Source organism: Aspergillus candidus (assembly GCF_002847045.1).
Source record: "Aspergillus candidus strain CBS 102.13 unplaced genomic scaffold BDW47scaffold_32, whole genome shotgun sequence".
NCBI classification, from domain to species: domain Eukaryota; kingdom Fungi; phylum Ascomycota; class Eurotiomycetes; order Eurotiales; family Aspergillaceae; genus Aspergillus; species Aspergillus candidus.
In genome coordinates, this window is record NW_020194037.1 from 101,346 (window position 1) to 126,747 (window position 25,402).

The 25,402-nt window shown below is 50.0% G+C and overlaps 11 protein-coding genes across 11 annotated transcripts; 6 read left to right on the forward strand and 5 right to left on the reverse strand.

The window, feature by feature from the left end:
• Positions 1-1,918: 1,918 nt before the first annotated feature.
• Positions 1,919-4,079, forward strand: BDW47DRAFT_126896 (putative glucan 1,4-alpha-glucosidase; the record flags this gene model as incomplete). The annotated part of the gene is made up of 6 exons (XM_024816633.1): positions 1,919-1,952; positions 2,020-2,217; positions 2,261-2,404; positions 2,756-3,230; positions 3,297-3,381; positions 3,453-4,079. 6 exons carry the CDS (start codon positions 1,919-1,921, stop codon positions 4,077-4,079), a joined length of 1,563 nt encoding a protein of 520 aa, XP_024670766.1.
• A 1,279-nt stretch (positions 4,080-5,358) lies between these two features.
• On the forward strand, positions 5,359-7,219 carry BDW47DRAFT_126897 (sulfatase family protein; the record flags this gene model as incomplete). The annotated part of the gene is made up of 3 exons (XM_024816634.1): positions 5,359-6,637; positions 6,699-6,820; positions 6,881-7,219. 3 exons carry the CDS (start codon positions 5,359-5,361, stop codon positions 7,217-7,219), a joined length of 1,740 nt encoding a protein of 579 aa, XP_024670767.1.
• Positions 7,220-7,413: 194 nt separating this feature from the next.
• On the reverse strand, positions 7,414-8,427 carry BDW47DRAFT_108042 (uncharacterized protein). The gene is made up of 2 exons (XM_024813145.1): positions 8,128-8,427; positions 7,414-8,059 (listed from the first exon to the last, which is right to left on the reverse strand). Exons 1-2 carry the CDS (start codon positions 8,357-8,359, stop codon positions 7,542-7,544), a joined length of 750 nt encoding a protein of 249 aa, XP_024670768.1. The 5' UTR covers positions 8,360-8,427; the 3' UTR covers positions 7,414-7,541.
• Positions 8,428-9,764: 1,337 nt separating this feature from the next.
• Positions 9,765-10,520, forward strand: BDW47DRAFT_126899 (uncharacterized protein; the record flags this gene model as incomplete). The annotated part of the gene is made up of 1 exon (XM_024816635.1): positions 9,765-10,520. One exon carries the CDS (start codon positions 9,765-9,767, stop codon positions 10,518-10,520), a length of 756 nt encoding a protein of 251 aa, XP_024670769.1.
• Positions 10,521-10,657: 137 nt separating this feature from the next.
• BDW47DRAFT_132565 (FAD/NAD(P)-binding domain-containing protein) lies at positions 10,658-12,425 on the reverse strand (the record flags this gene model as incomplete). The annotated part of the gene is made up of 2 exons (XM_024817590.1): positions 10,658-12,324; positions 12,377-12,425. The coding sequence occupies 2 exons, from the start codon at positions 12,423-12,425 to the stop codon at positions 10,658-10,660; spliced, it is 1,716 nt and encodes a 571-aa protein (XP_024670770.1).
• Positions 12,426-12,840: 415 nt separating this feature from the next.
• On the forward strand, positions 12,841-13,430 carry BDW47DRAFT_126901 (DUF4863 family protein; the record flags this gene model as incomplete). Its single annotated transcript, XM_024816636.1, has 2 exons — positions 12,841-12,914; positions 12,968-13,430. The coding sequence occupies 2 exons, from the start codon at positions 12,841-12,843 to the stop codon at positions 13,428-13,430; spliced, it is 537 nt and encodes a 178-aa protein (XP_024670771.1).
• Positions 13,431-13,678: 248 nt separating this feature from the next.
• BDW47DRAFT_108044 (uncharacterized protein) lies at positions 13,679-14,413 on the reverse strand (the record flags this gene model as incomplete). Its single annotated transcript, XM_024813146.1, has 2 exons — positions 14,326-14,413; positions 13,679-14,265 (listed from the first exon to the last, which is right to left on the reverse strand). Coding segments are annotated over exons 1-2 (563 nt in total), but the record flags the coding sequence as incomplete, so codon positions are not given.
• A 1,178-nt stretch (positions 14,414-15,591) lies between these two features.
• BDW47DRAFT_132566 (SDR family oxidoreductase) lies at positions 15,592-16,512 on the forward strand (the record flags this gene model as incomplete). The annotated part of the gene is made up of 2 exons (XM_024817591.1): positions 15,592-15,884; positions 15,939-16,512. The coding sequence occupies 2 exons, from the start codon at positions 15,592-15,594 to the stop codon at positions 16,510-16,512; spliced, it is 867 nt and encodes a 288-aa protein (XP_024670773.1).
• A 1,474-nt stretch (positions 16,513-17,986) lies between these two features.
• On the reverse strand, positions 17,987-19,921 carry BDW47DRAFT_132567 (SGNH hydrolase; the record flags this gene model as incomplete). Its single annotated transcript, XM_024817592.1, has 1 exon — positions 17,987-19,921. The coding sequence occupies one exon, from the start codon at positions 19,919-19,921 to the stop codon at positions 17,987-17,989; it is 1,935 nt and encodes a 644-aa protein (XP_024670774.1).
• Positions 19,922-21,133: 1,212 nt separating this feature from the next.
• BDW47DRAFT_118474 (chitinase) lies at positions 21,134-22,897 on the reverse strand (the record flags this gene model as incomplete). Its single annotated transcript, XM_024815213.1, has 5 exons — positions 21,134-21,696; positions 21,746-21,833; positions 21,890-22,335; positions 22,388-22,680; positions 22,731-22,897. The coding sequence occupies 5 exons, from the start codon at positions 22,895-22,897 to the stop codon at positions 21,134-21,136; spliced, it is 1,557 nt and encodes a 518-aa protein (XP_024670775.1).
• Positions 22,898-23,846: 949 nt separating this feature from the next.
• BDW47DRAFT_132569 (uncharacterized protein) lies at positions 23,847-24,982 on the forward strand (the record flags this gene model as incomplete). Its single annotated transcript, XM_024817593.1, has 1 exon — positions 23,847-24,982. One exon carries the CDS (start codon positions 23,847-23,849, stop codon positions 24,840-24,842), a length of 996 nt encoding a protein of 331 aa, XP_024670776.1. The 3' UTR covers positions 24,843-24,982.
• Positions 24,983-25,402: the final 420 nt, after the last annotated feature.

The following is a 25,402-nucleotide window of genomic DNA, read 5'->3' on the forward strand; positions in this document are numbered from 1 at the left end:
TCCCGTGCGGGGAACCGTTGCGGACCAGATGAGCCAAAAGAGGAGTCGGGAAGGGCTGAGAGTTTTTTGCCGATATTCAGATGATCAGGATGATCTGGAGTTGTATAGTTTCATCTTGCAGTTTCTGTCATGAACGTGCTGAGCTCTGACTCCGAACTCGTGAATCATACGCGACAGGTGGATAAACCCTGACTCGACAATCTTAGGTGCATCAACCACCGGGGTTTCAAAGAGACCACAGGAGAGTACACCATAAATCAAAAGCAAGTACCGCCGTGAATATAGGGTAATTTACAGAGCCCAAACATGCCTTGATAGCTTTCTCGCCGAGTGGCAATCCTTCTTTTATTGCGACACTAACTTAAGTCCACGACACGAAGGACTAGAATATACCGAGGGATACGGTAAATCACACACCCATCCTGTTCTTAGACCTCTCATCTAGCATGTTGTATGTGGCGGTCTTGATAAGATGGAATTGAGCCTCTGTACCTACTTCTTCGACGTTAACTGGGAGTCACGATTTTCTGAAGGACTGTCTACGTGCTGTCCGCGAGGCTAATCGATCGCCTTTCGTCTTTCAAGACGACACCGCTGCGTCTATTTGGTCCAAGTCGACGAAATTTGAACCTTAGAATAGAGCTTTACAATGTGATGATCTCTCGCATTTTCCCGGAGCATATCACCGGGAGAATGACTTGATGACAGGGCTCGACTCCTACCGGGCCCACACACCCAACGTGTTCTCAACGTCAACCATGCGTCCAAATAATTGAGAAAACCATAAGAAATAATACCCAGGGCTGAGAGAATCGCCGGTCAAGTATGCACCTCAAAAAGGTGTAAAGGCGCGCTCGTCAGCACTCATAACTAGAACCTGAGCGGCCGCCCTGAAAGTCAAAGCCCTTCTGGGTTTCTATATCGTGTCCTCGCAAGCTCTGAAGAGTTGAACACGGTTAGTATAAAGCTATTCGAACTTGTCATGACAAGGAGGAAGTTATGCGAGATGGTAAGGTTTGGGAAAGGAGAAGTGCATATATCATAGAGGATGAAGGGAGTTGCAGAAGAAAGAGAAAAAGAAGTATGCAGAGAGCTAAAAGGTCTGCATGGGATTGCACCGATACGGGTTGAAATATAAGCTCTTTATATTCACCACTAAATAGGGGCATTGACCAATCAGTTGCTTCGCTCGACTAAAGTCTGATCCTATTCAAGGTTCTATACAGAGTTATCTGAACACACTACATCTGTTCTTAGACCAAGGAGAGCACCAATACTCAACATAATAATCTATCCGAGGAACCTGATGTCTGCCTCCACGTAGAAAAGGTCATGTTTACGCAAGACTCTGTGGATCACAGTTTTCCAGGAGGGGCTCGACAGACCAGCAATTGATCCTTTGATTGCATATTCTATCACTCATAAAACCCAGCATCACTACTCGTGGCTCGCTAAACCATTTGGTGTGCCATCCAAAACCTTCCATTACACTTATTGCTGGCGTGGATATGAGTCGCTAAAACCACTTTGAAAGACAATCATCGGGTTGAGTGTACTGAAAAGCATGATTTACGCAACGGGATATTTGTCATGATTTGAAAGCACGGTCTGCCGGTTGAATTGATGCAATGAGACTTTCGTTTATTTTTTGACCAATGTCCAAACTCCTCGCAACCAAAAGCTGTCGAGGGGAGATTGAGAGACAGCCAGGGCCATTCAAGGATGCGAAAAAATGGAGGGCTGCACAATAGACGGGAGCCAGGAAGGAGCAACAACATAGAGTTTGTCGGTAGGACATGCTATAATGCAGGTCTGCTGGCAGCGTTGCACCGTCCAACCTACTGCTCATAGTCACCTGAGGTAGAAAATATTAACAGTCCACTGAAGAGCTGGCAGAGATGTTCTTACCGGCCATAATATGGCGCTGTTCTCCGAGATACCAACTCATGATGGTGAGAACCCGTCCACAGTTCAACAGACAAAACCCCGCCATGCTGACACCTCTTCCACGCGTTCTAGGCATCTGCAGCCTAGGTCTAACAGCTTTTGCCGCTGTATCTATTCAACCCCGGCAGTCGTCTTTGAACACCTGGATAAGCAGCGAAGTCAGGTATGCACGTCAGGCGATCTTGAATAACATTGGATCCAGCGGGGTCTGGGTTCCCGGAGCAAGGACAGGCGTGGTCGTGGCAAGTCCCAGCACGGACAATCCCAATTGTAAGCATTGTCTCTCTACAGGCTTTATAGGCTAACCGGCTAGACTTCTACACGTGGACGCGTGATTCGAGTCTGGTGCTCAAAACGCTAGTGGACTTGTTTCGCAACGGGGATACCAGCCTGCTGCCAATTATTGAGGAGTGGATTTTCTCGCAGGCACGAATTCAAGGCGTCACAAATCCTTCTGGTAATTTATGCAGCGGGGGATTAGGCGAACCAAAATTCAATGTCGACGAGACGGCGTACACAGAGTCGTGGGGTCGGCCGCAGCATGATGGACCAGCTCTACGAGCCACGGGGATGATTGCATTTGGACAGTGGCTGCTTGTATGCTTGGAATTTTATAGCACATTGACAATCGATATTGATGGGTATAAGAACACGGATATACCAGCGTGGCATCGGATCTGGTATGGCCGGTGGTGAGGAACGATCTGTCCTATGTGGCGCAATACTGGAACCAGACGGGATATGGTAATGCCTTTCTACTATCTATTCAACTAAGGTTATGGCAGTCACTCATACGTGTAACATGCAGATCTGTGGGAAGAAGTTTCCGGGTCCTCATTTTTCACCCTTGCTGTGCAGCACCGTGCGCTGGTGGAGGGAAGCGCATTTGCACAGAGCGTTGGCGCGACTTGCCCTTATTGTGACTCTCAGGCACCCCAAGTGCTCTGCCTTTTGCAGCACTTTTGGACAGGAAGTTACGTCCTGGCCAATTTGGGCGGAGGACGCACGGGGAAAGACACCAACACACTGCTCGGTAGTGTCCACACCTTCGATCCCCAAGCAGGCTGTGACGACTCGACGTTCCAGCCATGTTCACCTCGCGCTCTCGCGAACCATAAGGTAGTGGTAGATGCATTCCGGTCGTTATACGGAATCAACTCGGGGATCGATAGTGGTGCCGCCGTGGCGGTCGGTCGGTATCCCGAAGACAGTTACTACAACGGAAACCCATGGTTCTTATGCACCCTCACTGCGGCAGAGCAGCTTTACGACGCGTTGTACCAGTAGGGCCAACAGGGGTGTTTGACTATCAGCGATGTATCATTACCGTTCTTCAAAGGCATTTATAGCTCCGCGGCCATGGGGACGTTCTCCTCTTCGAGCGCAACTTATTCGAGTATTGTCAGTGCTGTGAAGACGTACGCGGATGGCTTCGTGAGTATTGTGGTATGGCATTCCTGCCCGTCTGGTGTTTCTACTTTGCAATGAAAATCTAACCGCAGCAGCAAGCGTACACCCATCTTAATGGCTCCATGGCCGAGCAATTATCCAAGTCAGATGGCTCTCAGGCATCTGCTCGTGATCTCACTTGGTCCTACGCGGCGCTGTTGACCGCAAACAATCGTCGAAATGCGGTGATGCCAGCTGCCTGGGGCGAACAATCGGCAACGAGCGTGCCTGCTGTTTGTATTGCAACTTCAGCCTCCGGAACATACTGCAGCGTTACTATTTCAACATGGCCAGCGATCAGCACGAAATCGGGGGGGCCGACCACCACCACCACCACCACCACTATCAACACACCATGCACGATTTCGACCGCCGTCGCCGTGACGTTCGACTTACGCGCGACGACAGCCTGGGGAGAAGAAATCAAGTTAGTGGGCTCAACGACACAGCTAGGCACCTGGACACCGGATAAGGGAGTATCCCTAAACGCAGACAAGTACTCCAGCTGTGATCCTCTCTGGTCAACCACCGTGACTCTACCGGCTGGTCAGATTTTTGAATACAAATTTATCCGGGTGAAGACCGTTGGAACCGTGCAGTGGGAGAGCGATCCAAATCGCGACTATGCTGTGCCTGCGGCTTGTGGGACGACCACCGCGGTGCAGGTCGATATCTGGCGCTAGCTTTGAACCTGCATTGTGGGGACTGCAGCGCTACTGGAATGGTGGAGAGCATGCATATCCATCTGGATAGATTCGTCTGTCCTCAATCTGGTTTTGATTTTTCCGTGCTTAATTGAGGTAAACATGTGATTAAACATATCAAGGTTAGACTCTTCAGAGTGATCCACGTTTCCGACTCATATTGAGAAGTAGGCTATAGTTTGGCTCGATTTGTTATCGCAGTTAAAGCTTGACGTCACTGCAGTGAGATCCTATTGGTATCCAGAGCTACCCATGGCGCACTGCGGATCTCATCCACCGTGTACAGACTCACGTCCTACGCTTGACTCGCGTTATACTCTTAACCAGCATTGACCCTTTCCTTTATTGGTCTAGCTGCTAAATGAAAGAGCGGTAAGGGCGGCCAAGTTATCTTCTCTTCAATAAGCCTTTGTTAAATTGGATATAGGGCTTATTAATGGAATCAGGATAGATTATACCAGGCAATCCGATTGCACAACAATGCATGTTGCACCCAGACATTGACCGACGGTATATCCGACCAGTGAGCTTCATGCACAAAATGATTGAAACCAATCAAATGCATATCAGGAATTGGCTTCTGTGGTGAGCTTTCTTTCCCCAATATGAGCTCATCTTAGAGCCGAGCACGTAATTCGCTGTGGGGATGACTCCACAAGAGTGGAGACTAGCTTCCCCTGTCCCGTATGATTCTGCATTATACCATGTCAACAGCTTCGAAACTGCAGAAAAGAACGATAATCGAGGTTGGGACAAGATTTTGATTGTTGTGAGTCAATGGAAGTTTTGCTATATCAACTATGGCTCCATCGCTCCAGGGATGAGGCACAGAATATGCCGTCCGATCAGCCACATGGGTCTCTAGCGCACGACTGGTCAATCCTAGCACCACACGGCATAACAAAAGAAGCTCGGTTGTCTCCACCCGCGAAGATTCAATGAGAATAGTTCCAATGCGGGCCAATCGATCAACCCAATTGGGAGAACCCCTTGCAGCCCCGTGCCCACAAACCCTTGATTGGAGAACGCGTCCAGGGATTCAGTCCCCTTCTTGGGACTTTTCCGGGTTGTTTTGTCTTATTGGGTGTCTTGACTGGTTAATATATTAGTTCGCTATCGTCACATCGATGGAGCATGTCATCATCCTGCCCATGCCATACGCCATAGTGCGGAGCTGTCGAGCATTGGGCATGCTGTGTATATCTTAAACAGCTGCAATCCACAGCTTTCTACTCACCAGCTCATCAGTCGTCTCACCATGAAAGTCTCCTCACTCTTGGCCGCAGGCGGTCTATTGTCCGCTTGCAACGCCTTCCCAAGCCAGCAAAGCACCCTCTATAGTCGCGAGACGCCCAAAAAGCCGAATTTTCTATTCGTCATTACCGACGACCAAGACCTACAGCTCAATTCCACGGCATACACGCCACACATCCTCCGGCACATCAAAGACAAAGGCATCGACTTCACGAACCACTTCGTGACGACGTCACTATGCTGCCCGTCGCGAGTAAGCCTGTGGACCGGCCGTCAGGCGCACAACACCAACGTCACAGACGTGAAGCCCCCGTGGGGCGGATACCCCAAGTTCGTGGAGCGCGGGTTCAACGAGGACTGGTTCCCCGTGTGGATGCAAAACGCGGGCTACAACACGTTCTACACGGGGAAGCTGATGAACGCGCAGAGCTTAACCACCTACAACAAGCCGTTCGTCAAGGGCTTCAACGGCTCGGACTTCCTGCTTGACCCGCACACTTACTCCTACTACAACTCGACCTACCAGCGTAACCACGAGCCCCCGCGCAACTACGAGGGCCAGTACACGGGCGATGTGATTAGCGAGAAGTCGCTGGGGTTTTTGGAAGACGCGCTGCGCGAGGATCGCCCGTTCTTCTTGACTGTTGCGCCCATCGCGCCACACTCGGATATCTCCCCGTCTAGCTCAAGCAGCGCTGGTCCGACCATCATGCGAGAGCCGGTTCCGGCACCGCGACACCGCCACCTCTTCAAGGACGTCAAGGTACCGCGCACAGCGAACTTCAACCCGAAGAACAGCACCGGTGTCAGCTGGGTGAACAAGCTGGAACTCCAGAACCAGACAGTAGTCGACTACCAAGACCACTACTACCGCCAGCGTCTGCGCTCCCTGCAAAGCGTCGACGAGCTCGTCGACAAGCTCGTCACGCGACTCGAAGAGAGCGGCGAGATCGACAACACGTACATCATCTTCTCGTCCGACAACGGCTTCCACATCGGGCAGCACCGCATGACCCCCGGAAAGACGACGGGGTACGAGGAGGACATCCGGGTGCCGTTCTTCATCCGCGGGCCGGGCATCTCCGCCGGCCAGACGAGCGACTCGGTCACTACGCACATCGATCTGGCACCGACGTTCTTCGAGCTTGCGGGCGTGGACCTGCGGGAGGATTTCGACGGCACGCCGATGCCTATTGCACGGTCGTCGGTGGGGATTGCGCATGAACATGTCACTGTGGAGTTTTGGGGGAAAGCTGTTCTCGAGGGGGATTATGCTCGGATTGGTATGCCTCCCATTACTAGTAGTAGGATCTTCAATTGCGAGGACGCGGCTGACAGCGACAGGACCAAACGGAACCACCACTATCATGAACAACACGTACAAGTCTGCTCGCATTCTCGGCGACGGATATAACCTGTACTACGCGGTATGGTGCTCCAACGAGCACGAGCTCTACGATCTTTCGGTATGTCCTCCACTATCTACATATCCAAAAAAAAAAAAAAAACCAATCTAATGGTAGCAGACGGACCCCTACCAAATAACAAACATCTACACAAACACCCCGACCGCAACGCACCTCCTCGGCCGGCCGCTACGAAAAGTCCTCGACCGGCTCGACGCCCTCCTCCTGGTCCTCAAATCCTGCCAAGGCCCCACGTGCATCAAGCCGTGGAATGTGCTCCACCCAGAGGGAGGGGTCGCGTCGTTGAAAGATGCGCTGGCGTCGCAGTACGATAAATTTTATAATGACCAGCCGAAGGTGTCGTATAGTGCGTGCGAGGGGGGGTATATCGTGGGGTCTGAGGGGCCGCAGGTCGGTCTGGAGTTTAGGGACGGGTTGAGTTGGGACGCTTGGACTTAGGTTTTTATTTATGAGTATATGATGAATTGATTTTGATAGCATATATATTGATTGCTTGGTCTAGTTGACTACAATTAATTCTAGCTCTACGATACTAACCAGCCGTGGCTGTTTGTTCCAGGCTTATAAATGTATGTCTACCTCAATCACGGAACATGATTATGTATACTTTTCAAATCGATTAATATGTATCTGTAAAGCGTGCAGTCCAGCTGCAGCTACAGCAGTCTATTATATACATTGTCTATCGCAGCAATAGACACAACAAACGCGGTCAACCGCCCAAACTGCACACTTCCATGTAGCACCTGCATCGCCGATGCTACCGCCCGTGCGGCTGATAAGACGTGTCTATCTCGCTCGGTTCCCGACCCTTCCCGATCTCATACACGGCCGACGACTGGGGTTCCACGAGAGACGACTGCCACGACCGGTGAGACAGAGACGGCGGCGCGTTCAGCGGTGTCTGGTCAGGCACGGGGTAATAGTTAGTCGACTGGTGGGTGGGGATGGGTTTTTTCCTGTCTCGCAGGAAGAAGAACGCGACCGCGCCAGCGAGGAGAACTACGCCTAGTCCCGCGCCGATGCCGATCCCCGCCGCCGTGCCAGCACTGACTGCGCCGGTGTTGCTATTCGGGGTGGGTGTTGGTTTGGAAGTCGCGTAGGTGGGCGTCCCTTCGGGAGGGAGATACTGGATGGTGGCGAGCCATGTTGGGGGAGGAGCGGGGAAGATCTCGTCGGTTGCGTTGTCGCAGTTGGCGGTGCCGTCGTCGTTGATGCCGCAGCAGGCCCAGGAGCCCTTTGCTTTGTTGTAGGTGAGGTCGGAGCGATGTTTGCCGCCTGCATGGCATTTATCAGTCTCTGGTCGGACGACGGTGGGTGAGACGGGAAGGGAGGGATAAGCTAACCGCATCGAACGCCGCAGGCGGGGTCTTCCATGGCCTCCTGGGTGCAGTCGGCATTGTAGTAGACGTCCGGCCCGTTTGCAGGAGCATGCTTGCAGATGGAGTTACTCATGCAATAGTCCCCGGCGACGCAACAGGTGACGTGGGGGTGGGAGGAGTTTGTGACGCCGCACGGGAGATCGATGTCGATGACGGTGATGGAGCCATCATGCATGGCGAAACAGGAAGGTGACATGACGATTGGAGGGGGGAAGGGGGCGTTAGTGATTATAGCGGGCTCCAGCCAAGATGACCTGGGTCATTTCTTCTTCCCATCCGTGGGTGTCGTAAGGATAAATAGTGAAGGGAGCACAAGCTTTGACTGATTGTGAATCCGGACGCAGCCCCCTGCATTCTAGGTTTAGTGGGAAAGCCTCGGACTTGAGCCTTGAGCTAGTGATCGTCGGTTTATGCAGTCTTTCATAGGTTATCGGGCTGGTCCACGCTGGGATGAAAGCGAATTGGATGACAGGCCAGACCCACATGTCTGAGATTATATCTCGGCTGAACTGCGCGATGACTACGGCTGGGCCAATCATGGTGGCAGTCGATGGCCTTGCTTCAGCTTTGCATTCAGAGTCAACCCCATTTTTGACTGAAAAGAAGACAGTGAAGGGAAAGGTAGAGGAGATAGATCCAAGGGAAGATACAGGTAAGAGTGAAGAAGAATGAAGCAGATGAAGGATCCCGAGGGTCGGAGAGAGAAGAATGGATCAAGGATAGGATCGGTCCGAGGCGGATCCCGAGCCGATTTGAGGACAGACCATTGACTCTACAAGTTCGGGTCAAGCTTTGTACATATCGCTGTGAATAATTTAGTTGATGAGATAGAATAATGGACAAGCAGAAGGCCAGTCATTCTTTGATATCGTCCAAAGTGATATGATATATATGTGTGGACCATTACCTACAGGGTGTATACCTCTTGGATAAGATATAACGGGAATACAATGCTGGAAATGATTCAAGCAGTGTCTAGATTCCAGCATAGTTTCGTCCTGATCAATCTGACCAACACAGTACTGCCTAAAATGATGCACTGACTGTCCACATGGCCATTTCATAGTGTGGAATCCACAGGGATATACACTACCAATCTACGACACAATCACCACCACGAGCACTTTAAGAGCCCATATCCTCCACCAAATATCTCCTGGAGGGTTGAAACTTAGAAGACCGTTCCTGATCCAAGTGAATGGAACACCCTATGACCCGTGGTAACCATCCGGGACCCACAGTGGGCCGACCAGACGTGGCAGGGCTTTACGCAGAGAGACTGCTTTCTGTAGGATAGACAACAACGGGTTATATAGCTGATCGTGGTTCAGAGTCAGTGGCGGAATGTCCTGAACCATGATCTGCTGCAACTCGCAATGTAAGCAGAGCTGCTATGATCAAATTAATAAGCTCATACCCGCTCAACATCTCTCAACACTTCTAGAGCCCCACATATACTATCCGAGGTTTAGCAGTTTGAGCTACGGAGTAGACCGTCACCGTCTGCTGTAAATTCCCTAGCCATCCCACATAGCTTAAATTAGCCCACTATCCTCACGAGTATACCAGTCCACCTCGAGCATCGAAACCACAAAGCAACCATGGAAGGTCCGGCCACCAAGCTCGCGCGTGCAAACTCTGCCGGCGACGTGCACATTCCAGCAGACAAATCCGACAAAGACGCACGCCTCACAGCCGACCAAATCAAAGAGTACATGGAGGAGCTCCGCCCAGAGCAGTTATCCGAGATCATCGCCGAGGCAGCGCAGCGCTATCCAGACGTGGCAAACATGGTGCGGCACAGGGTAGAGCAGCAGCGCGAGCAGGAGCGGCGGCGCGTGCTGAACTTTGACAGCTACTCTCGCGACATCTGGAAGGCGATCAACGTGTCGTGTGGACGGATGAGCGACAAGAGGCAGTCCGAGATGGCGTTGAGGGTGATTGAGCAGATCGAGCGGGCGGTGGACAGTGTTGTCCGGCAGTGCGGGGAGCACGCGAGCCCTCAGACGCGGTGGAATGGACTGTCTGTGCTGCGCAAGATTGGGAAGACTTTGGCGTTTAGTTGCTTTAATATGTTCATGCATGACGTGCAGGAGACATTTCAGTGGGATACGTTCTTGGAGGATGGGATGCTGGAGATTTTGGCGGCCATGAGCAGGGAGGAGATGGCGGCAATTCGGAGAGATGAGAGGCCGGAGGCGTTGTGGCCGAAGTTGGTGGAATTGGATGGCTTGCGCTACAGTCACGGTATATTGGAACATATGGGGAAAGTTCTCGATGAGTTGAATCGGGTGGGCACCGGCGAAGAAGTATCGGAGCATGAGGGTGATGGCGATGACTCGCAAAGTACTGACTGATATACAGCCTACTAGGGTCCGATGTCTGAAGTACTATAGAGGTGGATGATGAAGATATACTGGAAGACAATGTAATCATAAAGCTATCATTGAGAATGCATCTTATAAGACAATATGCCCAGCAAAATGCAATCGATCTAGCTACTCGTCCTCGCGGCGAGCCACTCCTCTACCAATCCAACATAATCACCAGGACGATATGGCTCCGTGAGCTCCCTCCACCAACTCCCCTTTCGCTTCGACTCGACCGCCACATCATTCAGCAGAACATCAACATACGGCAAGCTATCAAACACCAAGTCGGGATAGTTTCCGCCTGATCCGCCCAATTCTTTGGGCCGTCGTATCCGCGTAAATGCGCTATGTAGGGCAGTGTTATACTCAACAGCTTCATGATCCATATCATGGAGATGATTTACTTGATTTTTGAAGAAAGCGGTGATCCATAGCGCCTGGGCCTGCGCCACGATAAACGCATGGAGACAGGAGTGCATGCCGATGAACGCAATATTTCGATTTCGAAAGGACTCCCTACCGGACGGGACAATGTGCCGGTAGAGCTCTGGAGCAGGGACGGTTTCCGACGTTTGGTTCTTCTCTCCAACTGGGGGAGCATTGCGAGTTTTTGGAGAAAACGGGAGGTAAGGGATCCTCTGGAGTATCTCGTCGTGGGCCTTTGCATGTTGTTTGTCACAGGTAGTAGAGTGGATGTCCACCGGAACTTCTGCCTTCCATCCCGTACAGCACACAATAGCATCTGCGTCTAGAGACCTTTCGGTCTCTCCTGTAATCTGGACGCTGTTCGTGGAAATGCCTGTAACTTGCGCAATGTGGACATGGATCTTTCCCTCGCGAACGAGGTCAAACCAGCTGGTCTCATAATTGTGGATACTCAGCGAGTTACCCATCCAAAACGGCGTGGTCCATGGCTCCAGCTTCTGCAGCTCAGGATTCCCACGGTACCCGTGAATCGTCTTGATATGCTCGTCAAGACAGCTCCAAAACAACCGACACAGCCAGCTACCAACCAACGTACGATGGAGAAACCCACGAATCCAAGAAAACGCTCCATTCTCACCAAATAGCGTAGGATCAAACAGGGAAAACCCGCGCGTGGCGGATATCTTCGCCAACGAGGCCTTCCACGGCCCGATGAAGAATGATCTTGGCCAGAGATAACTCGGACCCCCGCCGGAGGGCCGAATCACCATGTGGACCTGCGCGCCGGACTTAGCAGCTCTATAGCACACGTCCCAAGCGGACTTGTTGGCGCCGAGCACGACCACGTTGTTACACTGCGCGAGGGCATGCGCTTGCTCTTTCAGCTGCTTCGAATGCACTATCAAGCCCGTGAAACGATTCGATCCCGGTAGTCGAGGAATACTCGGTGTTGACGTCAAACCTGTAGCAATGACCAACCTTCTCGCGATGAGATCTTCCGCCTCCATGCACCCATCAACGCACTCAACACGCACATTCCACCGACACCCATCAACAGTTGCGCGCGCAACCCGACGCCGCAACAGCAAACACGGCGTAATACCAAAATGGTCAGCTACATCACAGAAGTAGCTATGAACCACAGTGCCAGGGATGTGTCCAACACCAGCAACGCCGTATTTCTCCGGCACCAAGGGAAAGTCGCTCAGCTCGTACGAGCCAAAGATATTGTTCGTGACGAGCCCTGGGTAGAGTCTCTCGTAGGCCCATGTCCCGCCGACCGAGGCGGCCTCGTCCACTACTAGGAGGTTGGCAGCTGGGTCGGTCTGCAGGTAGGTTTTGGCCATTGTGAGGCCGTGAAGGCCTGGTCTGGTTAGAAACTCTTCACTTGGGGGTAGGGTTGATCCCTTGCATACCTGCTCCCACTATTAGCAAATCGACTTCCCGGGGTGCATTTTGGACCATATTCAATGGATTGGGCTATACTTGTCGGACAGCCAATATTTCCGAAATAATCCCATTGTGTGTATGCGACGGCGATTTACCAGTTATATATCTTCATACCGGTACAAAGCAAACCATCGTGGCTGGCCATGAGTGGCCGGTAGCAAAATCCCGAAGAATCTGTCTAACCATCGTGAGCTATGAGAGGGATGAGATAGCCAATTGTGTCTCATTCTCTAGCATATCGAGATAAAGGTCTATCAAAGAAGCGGGGAAGATCGCCATATTCGGAATATTGTAAATGGCCGCTAAATACCGAATTCCGACGATCAGCCTCGCTGTATATTTCCGATCACCAATCAATATATAACTTCCACCCACCCATATTACTGTTATAAATTTTCCACTTGGACAAAGTGCATTCATATTAACCACGATGTCCGAGTCACACCCGAATGCTCAAAAGCTGCTCGGCAGAGCACAAGAATTCTTCAACGAGGTCCAAGACCTGTAAGTGCAACCAGTGCACCCCCACTCACTCATTCCAAACTAACAAACAACAGAACCCCCGGCCAAGAGCTCGAAAAATTCCTCAACAAAAACTACGGTCCCGGCACACCCTACTACAACGACTTCAGCCAGCTCGCCCGCCAAGGCCTCACCGAAGGCTGGGCGGCAAACATCGAGCTCGACGGTCCCAAATACCGGCGCAGTCGCATCTTCGCGCCGTGCGAAGAAACGCGCTATTTCAGCATCACCGCGGTCTACATGGACAGCCAGGAGGTCTTCCGCGGACAGTACCATGCGCATCCGTACGGCGAGATCAACGTCGTGATCCCGCTGGACGAGACCGCTGAGATCATGGGCATGGCGGGATGGATGGGCGCCGGGTGGACGTCGCCCGGGCCGGGGACGCACCATTATCCTGAGGTGAGGGGTGGTGCGCTGGTGGCATTGTTCTTTTTGCCGGCTGGGAGGATCTCTTATAAGGCGACGCCGGGGATGCCGCAGCCTGCTTATGTTTGATCCTTGTCTTTTATCTTGTGAATATTATGTTTTTGTTTGGCATGCGGGTATCTCTAATACCCCGCGTTTCGGCAATCTCCGGATTTACTTCGGCAGTTACATTGTGCATATACTTTGTCTGGTGTTATTGCTATGACTTTACGTCGGTTTGGTCTTAGATACACTGTTGTATAAGTGTAGGTGTCGATTGTATACTGAAGGTGACCCATGTATCCTATTCTTTACCAGGTGCAACTCTTCCATGTCAAGGAGAACGCAAAGCTGATTTTAGAGACAATGAACATACAAAAAATTGCCACAACAGCACCTATAAAGTGAGTAAACCCAACTGACAACCAATCTACTCATCCCCAACAAAATACTGCAAGCTATCCACAAGAAGGGTGACATCCTCCTTCAGGTCACCCCCCTTCCCAGCGCTAACAACCTTAATAGAAACAGAGTACAGACCCCAAAGATCCTCATCCAGCCCATCCAGCGTCAATAGGCGTTTAGTATCAGTATACTTGACCGTCTTCGACACAAAGTTCTGCGACGGCCTCATCCCCAAGATCTCCAATTCACACGGCACAGTCTTCTTCTTGCCACCAGTTTTCTTCCCACTACACCCAATCTGCACGCTCTTCAGCGTGAAACTCTCCTCCGACGACTTGGGCGCGATCTTGATCCGGCCGGAGGATTCACCCACAGCGCGCGGGCCCGAGAAGAGCAGTTTCTTGCTGTTTGCGTTTACATTGGAGGCTTGGACGGCGTAGGTGCCAATTTGGAATTCGTCGCCGTAGGTGAGTTCGCGGAGGGGGTTGGGCGTCAGTTTGCCTTGCTTGAGGTTGTCGAACTGTGGTAGATGTTGTTAGTGGGGTGGTCAACGTGTGGGATGATGGGTGTTGGTATTTACGTTGGTGGTGTAGTCTGTTTTGGCGTAGGCTGTTGTTGCTGCTAGAAGCAGGGAGACGATGGATAACTTCATTTTGGATGGCTGAGGGTAATGAGTATAATTTGGATGGTTCAGGAGTATGGTTGAACGCCAGATACTTGGGGCTCATAGCCTTTATATAATACAGATATCCCTTCTGCCCATACCTGAACCACTTCCATATCTAGGAGGCCGACATTCAACCCGGGAAAGTCTAGTCCTGAACTATCGATAGACTGCATACCATGCATCGTCGCGCTATGCAGGGACTCCAAATCCGTGCATACCCAGCTGAACATTGCAAGCCACACAGCGCAGTATCACAGCTGTACCCACCAAAACTGTAAACCTCTCAAATCAATAGTCTACTTCAGCCCCACACCACTGTCCCTGTGGCTGCCGTACATGCGAGCTCAGCTGCGGTAGATCTGCAGGGGAGCTAATCAGGCGGTCGATCGTGAGATTAACTTCGCACCCTGTCTTACTTGTCTGAATCAGTCTGGATCGAGATTGAGGGGTCTATGCATGACATACCTCAGAAAGAAAGTTAATTGGGAATGGGATGCGCCACTGTTGACAGACCTTTTTTGTGAGATGTGGAATGTCAGCACTGATTTGGGTGACCAACAATATATTCCATCTTGGAAAACGTTATTGACTTATCATTTTTTACAATTAATCGGAGAGATATATCAGACGCCGAAGTGTAGTGTAGTAGCTGGATGTAGAGACTTCGAGCATAGACAGAGATTTCCTGGGTAGCTAGAGCAATGGGAAAGAAAAAGCGAATATTAACCGACCACAATTAACATATGCCATCTGCCATGTCTGGCATGGGTTGACTAGCCCAGGGAGTCAAAGTTCGCCGAGAGATCTATCTCGTATACTCCGGTTCGTATACTCTGATCATCGGGGACGGACCGTCACACAGTCTTGTGGAGAGCTCACGACGTGAGACTTCTTTTTTTTTTTTTTTTGGATGTTCATCTGGAAACCTCCAATTTGTAAGCTGAAGCTCAATCTTGTGAGTTGACTCTGGATCACACAATATAAGCAACAAGTGTGTTCCATATCGAGACCACTGACTTAATATATACACTATAAGCCCTAGCAAGATCTTCGTCGGCGGGAGATAGCAGTAATCCCGATATTAACGCCGTGCTATCTCCATCTTACCTCCGGCTAGCTTATATATACACAAGACGGACTCGCTCAGATCACATCGTCATAACATCAAGATTGAGCAAAATGGCACCCCTAGTATGGTTCATCACAGGCGGCTCATCCGGTTTTGGATACTATCTCGCCCTACATGCCCTGGCAGCAGGCCACCACGTCATCGCTACAGCACGAAGCGTCACAAAGTCCGCACAAACCGTCCAAGACATTGAGGCTAAAGGCGGGAAGGTCATCGAGCTGGACGTGACGAGGGGAGAAACGATTCACCAAGTTGTCAAACACGCAGAGAGCATCTATGGACACATCGACGTGCTGGTCAACAATGCGGGATATTCCGTGCTAGGGGCGATAGAAGACATAACGTGAGTCTCATTCTATCACCGTCTTGACAACATATCTGATCAAAACCCATACAGTCCCGTGGAAGCCGCCTCTCAATTTGAGACCAATTTCTTCGGCCCCCTGCGGCTCATTCAGGCAGCGCTGCCATCCATGCGCGCCCGGGGCACAGGTACAATTGTAAACGTGTCGAGCGTGGCGGGACAAGACGCACTGCCAACATGCGGGCTGTACGCAGCGAGCAAGTTTGCGCTTGAAGGGCTGTCGGAGACTCTTTCGCGCGAAGTCGCCCAGTTTGGGCTCAGTGTGTTGATCGTCGAGCCAGGTGCTTTCAAGACGAACTTCCTGGATGCGGCTAGGAAGACGGACGTGGGCTTGTCTGAGCCGTATCGCGGGGGCATTGTGGAGACTGTGCTTGGCAAGTTTGACCCGTTGAGGGGGTTGCCGAAGGGGGATCCGGTCAAGGGTGTGGCGAGGGTGTTTGAAGTTATCACTGGGGAGGGGGTGGCGGGGGATCTGAAGGGCAAGATTCTCAGGTTGCCTCTGGGTCCAGACTGCGTGGGCCGGATTGAGGGGAAGCTGAAGAGTGTTTCTAGTGATTTGGAGGCTGCGCGGGAGGTGGCAATGGGTACTGATTATGATAATCTGTGATTGATTTGATCTACCTATTATCGTTTGATCTTAGGTTATTAGGTGATGAGGGGAGTATATAGACCTATATCTGTAGTGAATGAGTAGTTGCAACTCACTGAATAGCTTTCAGATATTAGGATAGAAAAAATTCAATATGCATGATACTACGTGAACAAAAATTGTAAATGAAAGGTCTCTATCATTTTCTAAACGGTACAGGTAAAACGGACATGTTTTATGTGATATCTTGATAGATATCATGGATTCTCTACCGGCGTAGGTGTCAGCTGTACACTCTGAGAGGTATTAGCACTTGATAAAATAATCAATCATCGAATACCTGAGTGATAATCTACTGTTATATGTACCAAGGGTTATGACAAGGCCAAGTCCCTACAGGGAACTCAACATATATCCAATCTCAGTAAGACACGTATTAATGTTGAGGCATAATTATCCACTTTTCCCGGATTGTCAAGTCTAGACCTGTAGAGTGTTATTATATCACTGATAGAGTTGTGAAAGAGCATGATATATTCAAAATATTATCTGTCATCTATCGAGCTCAAGTGGTCTACAGCCTACATACACTTTGCATTTGAAGTACCCCATTGTATATGGTGAAGTGGATGTTTGATGGGGTTACCAATTATAGATTAAATGACATGCCACCAACAAACAGACTCATGCATGCCTACCTGGTACTTATCCTAAAACACAGGAGCACTATCATTATTGATATAGATATCATGATAGAATCTATAACTACTAGGTCCGGCTTCTTTTTGTTGAAGTTGCCAGAGGTTTCAGATGGAGGGGTAGCTGCCTGGACAGCCAAACCTCCAAACTTCCTTTTTACACTCTTGGGGTTTCTTGTAGTCGGGTCTGTGGCTAGGTGGTCCTTCTTGTTAGGTGTTTCGATTGCTTTGTACACGTAGCTTCTGTCTCATGCAGAGTGTTACCATTTTAATGACTATATAACTAGGTGTGTTCAAGCTGTGCCCCAAAATAAACCAAGACAGTAAAGCCTTGGATATAGAGTATATTCAGTTTTATGCGAGGCCGAGAACAAAGATGGCTTGCGAAATTGGACCGACTCGGAAAAAGTGTACAGGACGTGTGATCCAGAAACTACATAGAGCGAGGGGATGAGATATACGCTGTCGAGATGGCCTCATGTAGTTGACGAACTATCCTACTGGTTAAACTACGGGATGGATGAGATACAAGGCAAATAGTGTCATTCAAAATAAGGTCTCCAGTCTAGACGGTCCTCAACATAGACTATCCAAATAATGTGCACAATTTGAAACAAAGCCAAGTTGAAAAAAAAGTTGGAACAAAGGTAAGATAGAAGAACAGCTACCCAAGAGTCCTTCTTACCCCTACAACAGAGCTCCAAAGAGATAGGCTAAAAGGCGAGATACAAGAAACAGCTACTCAAGCGTTCTTCTTACCCTTACAACCAGTAAGTTCCTAAGAGGCAGCCAAATTAGCGAATCGTGAACAAAGCAACAGACAGAATACATACCAAGCCAACATTTTCTTGCACCGTGTTGCTCCCGAAGCATCGTTCCATAAAGCCAGCGGGAGCCCGGAAGTTGAGCTGCCATTCGTAACCCTCAGGAACGGGATCCTCCTCGTGGCCTTCTTCGTAGGAGTAGTAAAAGTTCCAGTCCCTCACATTCTGTTGCTTTCGCGTCTTCCGGACGTCACCGGGGGTGACGCAGAGTTTGATGAACGGGAAAAGTCTCCTGTTGCCCTCGCCGGCTGTGGCACCGCCGTACCCTTTGAACTTGTAGTGGGTCCACTTGCCATGTCTCTTTGCCTCACAGGTGGTCTTGACGGGACCACGGGGCAGGCGCCGGTAGCCACCATTGGTGATGCTGATCTGGTAGCGGTGGTTGTTTTCCTCATGGTAGCCACCATACTTCCAGAGATCGTCGTAGGTCTTGCAGCTGTGTATAATCTTGTTGAAAGATTCAAGACATTCTTCTTGGTCGTAGTGGCGGGCGCCGTTGCGGGTGGTGATGAGGAAGGTGTGCTCCTCGGGCGTCCCCATTTCAAAAGTCTTCTCCTCCGTCCAGTCAACACCGGATGGGGAGATTCCAGTGCAAAACGCTAGAGCGTTGTCGTGGAGGATTTGTCCGTCAGCGTATCGTCTGCTGGCGTCGAGGTCCGCACGTTCGTTGGGTACATTGCACTGGAAATTGTCCACGAGGTGGCACATGGGTTGGGGAAGGCCCAGGATGGCGGAGCGCGCCGCATAAATGGCCTCGAGGACGTAGGAGGCGATCGTGATGTGACCTTTCTCGTTGGGGTGGAAGTATTTGCCGAATCGATCGGGGAGGCCCCAACCGAGTTTGAAACCGTCGTCGCCGGGGCAGTTGGGAGCGATGTTGTCGCGGGGTCCCAGGCTGTTTTCTGGGACGGACATCGTCGCGTTGAGTGCCAGCGGAGGCGCGTCAATACTGTTCTCAAGATCCCTCTTGGATGCGATGTCTTTTTCGAGATCTCTCTTGGTGAAGTGTTTGAAGAATTGCAGGTTGGGCTGGGAGGGTTCGGGGTATTCGCCCGAGCTGCCCGGCTCGCAGAAGCGTCCTTTATAGTCACCCACGAATTTGTCCCAATTAGCGGTGCGGAAATAGAAGGAGTTCTCGTCCTGTCTGAATTCTTCCGCCAGATTTATCAATGCGTTGTTCACGTCGACGACGAGGTCGTTGAACTCCCTGCGGCGGCCCGTGGATAGTTTGAACCCTTCCCTCCTCAACCCGCCAAACGTCCAGTCTTGGTACTTAGCGCAATCCTCGTTCTCTACGTTGAAGAACTGAGCATACAGCACGAAAATGACAACTCCATCTTTGTTCATCTTGGGCTGTAGGTCCTGGAGGAGCTCTCGGACGTTGGGCACGAGGACCCTGGTGATGCTGTCGCGCGCCTGAGAGATAACATCTTGACAACGACTCTGAGTCAGTGGGAGCATGATGCAGCGTGAAATGATAGTGGATAGACACAGGTCGTTCCCACCGGCAGACAAGACAACCAGGTCCATGTTCTCATCGAGGCTGCGGATCTGCTCTTTGATGTCGGCGGTACGCGCACCGGAGCATGCCTTGAACGAGAATGACTTGATCCCAGGGCCAAACATGCGGTTAAGAACAATGGGGTATGATTGATCATAGCGAGAACATGCATGATCCTCGCTTTTGCCACGGTACAAGCTTCCGGCTCCAATGCCCGCGGTGTAACTATCGCCAACAGCAGCCCATCTCTCGATCCAGTTAAGATCAGTGACAGTTTGGCCCCTGGTTTGGATCAAGTTCGAGACAGTGTCTTCATGGACGAGGTCGGTTTCATTTGTGGCAAAGCCCATGAGAGGGTTCATCAAGAAGGCAAAGAGAAGTATGAAAAGAGTAAAAGGCGCCATGCTGGCAAGAGATAGGTAGGTGCTTAGTAGGAGGATAGAAGGATAGGGAGATGGAGGATAATTGCTAGATATCTGGGAGAAGGAAGGGGTTTATATAGACAGGAAAATCCAATTCTAGTGACTCTCATAGAAGTAGCTATTGGTTAGGATATATGTTACTTCTGTGATATAGACAGTTAATATCACGAGTATTGAAATATCAACTTGATGTATATAAACCTCAGTGATCAGTAACAGTAATTTATAGCTGAATGAAATGTCTCTACATAGGGATTGATTCCCAGTGACATGTGCATATGAATCCTTTCATGTTGTTAGTGATAACATGTTGTCACTTTCAACAATGACTATCTAATTATCAATGATTGTCTATTCTCTTGATATTAAACATTTTCCCAATCTTCAAGAGTGGAGTGAATTGTCCACCTCCCATATTTCCCCCATCCCAAAGCCAAAGGAAAGAAAAAGGCTACATATCTTGTATTTGCAATCCGCAGTGAAATGGGAGTAGTAATAGGAACAGTAATATTTACTAAGCTCTAATGGAACTACCTTCTTCTCTTGGCCATCCTGGCGGAAGTAGTGTCCCCAGAGATCTACCATATGGTATAAGGAATTGACTCTCTATGAGTGATTTATGTACAGGGTGCAGCCATAGAAGGCCACTCTTCAAGCAGAACAAAGCACGTTTACTGATCCTCTATTGCAGTATGATAAGATCTATATAGCTGAATACTCATAAAGCGCAAAAGGTTCATGATATATTTTGTAGCCGAGTGGAAATCAGTTCCACATCCTATTTCCTGTCAGTAAGAATGACTTTATAGCCCGTGGACAAAAATTACTGCTCGGCTACAAAAGATATCATGGCCCTTTTTAACTTTGTGGGTAATCTTGTAACCTTATACTGCGAGACATGGTATGGTATGGCGTAGCCGCGTAAGAGCTATCTCGACGTGTCGTCTGACTATAGGGTAACAAAAAGGTGCATCTCTGAGAGACTATACTCGTTTCTTCAAGGTGGTTGGGTTGTAGAAGCAGCAGGCGGTAGAATATGGAATTCATCCGACTAAACGACACTTGATAAGGCAACAACGGATACCCAGCAAAACTGATACGTATTGAAACTGGTAAATATCAAGACTGATAGCTATCAAAGTGAAATATCATCGAAAGTACGAGGTTACAAATTGTTAAACCCCCCTAACAACTTCACGCAGGCTGGTCAATACTAGTACCAAGATCTCCCTGCGAGGGATAAGAAGGAATATCATCCGGAACATCCTGCTTTTTCTTTCCCATCGCCTCTCCCAGAGAACCAATTAAGGTACCATCGTCCAGATCAATCGCCCAAACCATGGTCCCGCCAAGACAGCGCTTATTGGCAAAGTCCAACTTCACCTTGAGTGACTCGGCGTCGTCCCAGCTCACCCACTGGTCCTTGTCCCAGGTCACGATCTTCACCGCAGCTTCCTTGTCGTACGTCACCTTTCCGCCGTTCTTGATTATGTCGTTGATTTCGTACCCGGCGAGAATACCCTCTTGGCCAGTGCAGCGACCTGGACGAGCGGGGTCCTTGAACGGACATCCGGATGCCATGCAGCCTGAATCGGCCATGGTGTATGATCGGCCGTAGAAACCGAGACCCATGACGACGCGGGCCGGATTGACGTTATTGCGCCAGAGGAGTTCTAAGCCCATGTTGATCTCGGTCAGGTTGGTGTGGGCTAGGGCGTAGGAGCCAATAGATGTCACATTTCTGTCCCACAGTCCGTCTGGCTGTGTGTTAGCTATCAGCAATAGAGAGGGCGGTGCAAAACTCACGAATGTCGTAGGTCATGACGTTGAACCAGTCTATATGCGGCTCGATGTTGTTCAGGTCGAAACCCCGAAGGTACCAGTAGCTGGCCGGCTGGGCAGTGTTAGTCTACGGCAGAAGTAGGCGTATGTGAAGAGGAAGATCCATACCAAAGTAATCGAAATACCATAGTGACGACCGGTTTGGTTCAGTCTCTCCCTGAGCCTCTTCATCAGCGTGACCATGTTTTGGTAGTCCTCTGGTTTTCCCCCGCGGTCATCAGCCACCGGGTACTCCCAGTCAAGATCCACGCCGTCAAAATTGTTATTGACGAGAAAAGTGACCAGAGACTCGAAGAAGGCATCTTGGTGTTCAATGGACGCAGCCAGGTCCGAGAAGGTAGTCCGCGTCGGACCTGGGTCATTCATTGCCCAGCCCCCGATAGCAATCCATACCTGGAGATCGCGCTGGCGGGTCTTTAGTCGGGTGACCGACTTGTACATAGTGTCGGCTTGCTCCGTCATGGGGGCAATATGGAAAGTTTGCGGGTTGATGAGGGCAAACGCGAAGTTGATGTGGGTGTAGTAGCCCAGTGGGATGTCCATAGGCGCCATAGCTGTTCATGTCAGCTTGACGTTCATGACGTGGAAGGGGTACTGGAAACTTACTTCCACAAGGTCGCTCCAGGTTCCACGCCTCGTAGTATCCAATGGTCTTGGACTTTGCGCTTGATCCGCCAGGGCACTCAGGGGACGTCACTGTAGCGCTTCCGCAGAAGTCGGCCGTGGTACCACAGAAGCCAAACTTGCTGCAACAGACATTCAAAGGACATTTCGCAGAATCAGACCAGTCTGTGCCCCATCCGGGATCACATTCGCTTTTGCGGTCACAGCTAGAGATGCAGCCTTTGCCACAGAAATCAGGTCCAAGGCCACAGACTCCTTTGCCAGTGGTTTTATCCCTGTGAGATGTTAATTAGGGGCAGTAGTATGAGGAATTGAGGAAACTAACACGGAGCCACAGCATCCGACCTTGCATAGCTTGTCGGCGGTGCAGCCGTAGTCAGGGTCTCCTGCCAGGAGGTGGAAGGTGAGGTTAGAGCCCTCCAATCCAACAACTGACTGGAGGAGCAGAAAGGCGATGGTGTAGACTATAGCCACAAGGTGTGACTTGGCCATGATGGTGAGAATTAGTGAAGCTTTGTGGCCAATATGTAAAAGAGCACTTGGTAGTGATACGAAGTTGAAGACAGTGGGTGGTGGATGGCGAGAGATAGATGGAATAGTGGGCAGGAAAGAGGTATTTATACCCAGTGGTTTGAGAAGATTAGTCTTGATATAATTCACTGTATGAAGCTTATCACTGAATCATACATACCAAATACTGACACATGAGCCAAAGTGGCTGGTTTGATAGATTAGAGTTTAGATTAGTTCTAGCTTTTTGCAAGTGACAGGCCAAACTAGGTGTTAACAGATTCATGTCTTTTCATATTGATATTTATTCTAGTAATATTACTTCTAACAAGTTAAATTAGTAGAGTCACAAAGCAGTTATAAGAGTCATATCAAGTGGTACTAGATATATCAACTTCAGGTATGCTGCTAGATAGTACTATATTATAGGCAAAGCCATATACAGGACCAGCAGTGCCAGGAGATCCCATAGGATATCCAGATACAGAGGAGGAGACATTACTATATGTCATATCTACCTGTCCTCTTCTCACTACAAGTCTGCAGTGGTTTTGAAGCATCTATACCAGGAGAGAATAGAAGTGATTGGTTATATAGGTTGAGTTACCATGTTTCTTACCCTAGTATGCAAGTTGGTCATGCAATCAGAGTCTTGAAGATATAGTTATATGACTGGTTCCGTTACTGAAGATCAAGGAATGGATGGCGATGATATCCAACCAGCGACTCGAAACATGCCATGACATCAACATGCAAGGACCCGTTGCGTCCGGTCTGTAGGTAGCTTGGACCGGCCAGATCAACCTATATAAAGGACGTCCCACTGCCACTCAGTCGGTCTGTTCCTCAACGTCTCCGATAGATCTACCTCAACCATCTACTTCTTCTTACATCGCAACATCCAGGCACATTTACTTTTACTTCAAACAAGATGGCTGCCCAGATGCTCTGGAAGGCAGTCTTGCTTTTTCTCTTCACTCTGTCTCTCTCTTGTGTTGTCAATGCTGGCAGCGCTGCTTGGGAGACTGCGAGATTCCCGAACGCCAAATGGGTCGGTATGGAGCATACCGAGCAGAACATGCGCTGGAATCGCAAAACCATCAAGTACGCCTTCTCGGACCCAGCCTCCAGAGCAGTTCTGGCAACCTGGGTTCAAACGGCAATGGACCTCTGGTATGCCTCCGGTCTTCCGGAAACTTTCAAGGTGCAGGAAATCGACCGTCGCGAATGCCAGAGAGACGGGTTGAACTGTCTTATCATCACCCGATCCTTCATGGAGCTGTCCACCCCCATCGGCAAGAAGCCTCACCCGGATTTCCACTCTCTGGTTGCGCGGTGGACTACCGAGACGTCGGTGGGGATGTTGGATACGGCAGCGAACTTCGCCCACGAGATCGGCCATGCGTTCGGGCTGTATCACGAGAGCCACAACCCCCACTTCTGGACGCTCGGAGGCAACCTCTGGAATAATTATGAACTCAACTGCCCGAACTTCAAAGATTATGACGAGTTGTCAGAAAAGCTCAGCTTTGAGATGACCTGGGGCGTGCACGGAGTGTGCGAGGACGGCTGCACAGCGCGCCGACACGGGTTCCGTGCTGCCGAAGTCCTGCCCTGTGTGGATGACAACACCATCAACCCCGGCAGTGGAATTACCACCGACGCTAATATAGACTGGTCGTCCATCATGACAACCCCAAGCTACATTGGAAATGGGAGAAATCCTCTTGAAGACAACACGCATTACACCGTGCTTCGGAGCCTTGGAGACCGCAGGATTGACCCTACCTTTGCTCCCACCACTTTTGATGTTCAGGGCTTGATGACGATGTACGAGGAGCCATACCTGACCCCACGGCCCATCCTGCACAACGATCCTCGGTCAAACGCTTACGGAATCTTTCAACGCTCGGCTCCGGGTTGTTGATAACGTTGGAGGTACACACTATCTGTACTTTGATAGTCTGGGCTTGGATAGTTCGGGTTGTTCTGGAATGGTAGTTGATCGTTCGACCTAAAGATCCTGGGAAGAGAACGTGTCTATGACTTTGATGCAACAAAGTGTCGTGGTAGTCGTTTAAGACATGAATCGACTAGGTTTATGTATGCAGTTCAGACAATCTACTTCGCGTATTGTGTCAATTCTTATCTGTTGTAAAGATTACTCCTCAACTATGAAAAGTATCATGACACTTTAGCCTTCATGAGCCTCTATTTCTCGGTCACTGCACTAAATGCTAGACATTATCTTGGGGGCACTTGACAGGACCGATATTCCCAAAATATGACATCATCTATACACATGCCAGTAATAAAAAATAGTTTTTGAGTCGATCATACCCTGCTACTAGTTGGATATATTTTCGAGTGTGTGGTGGGAGTGTAGAGTTCCAAGCAATATGACATCAGTCTATTCAACCCAGTGTTCGCCATGGTAGAATCTTCATGACTCCACAGCACTACGTGGCTGATTGTGTTTATTCATTG

Coding starts and splice junctions, on each gene's coding strand:
- BDW47DRAFT_108042 (XM_024813145.1), bottom strand. CDS start 8,359: ATGTCACCTTCCTGTTTCGCCATGCATGATGGCTCCATCACCGTCATC. Junction 8,060..8,127: donor CGCCTGCGGCGTTCGATGCG/GTTAGCTTATCC, acceptor AATGCCATGCAG/GCGGCAAACATCGCTCCGAC.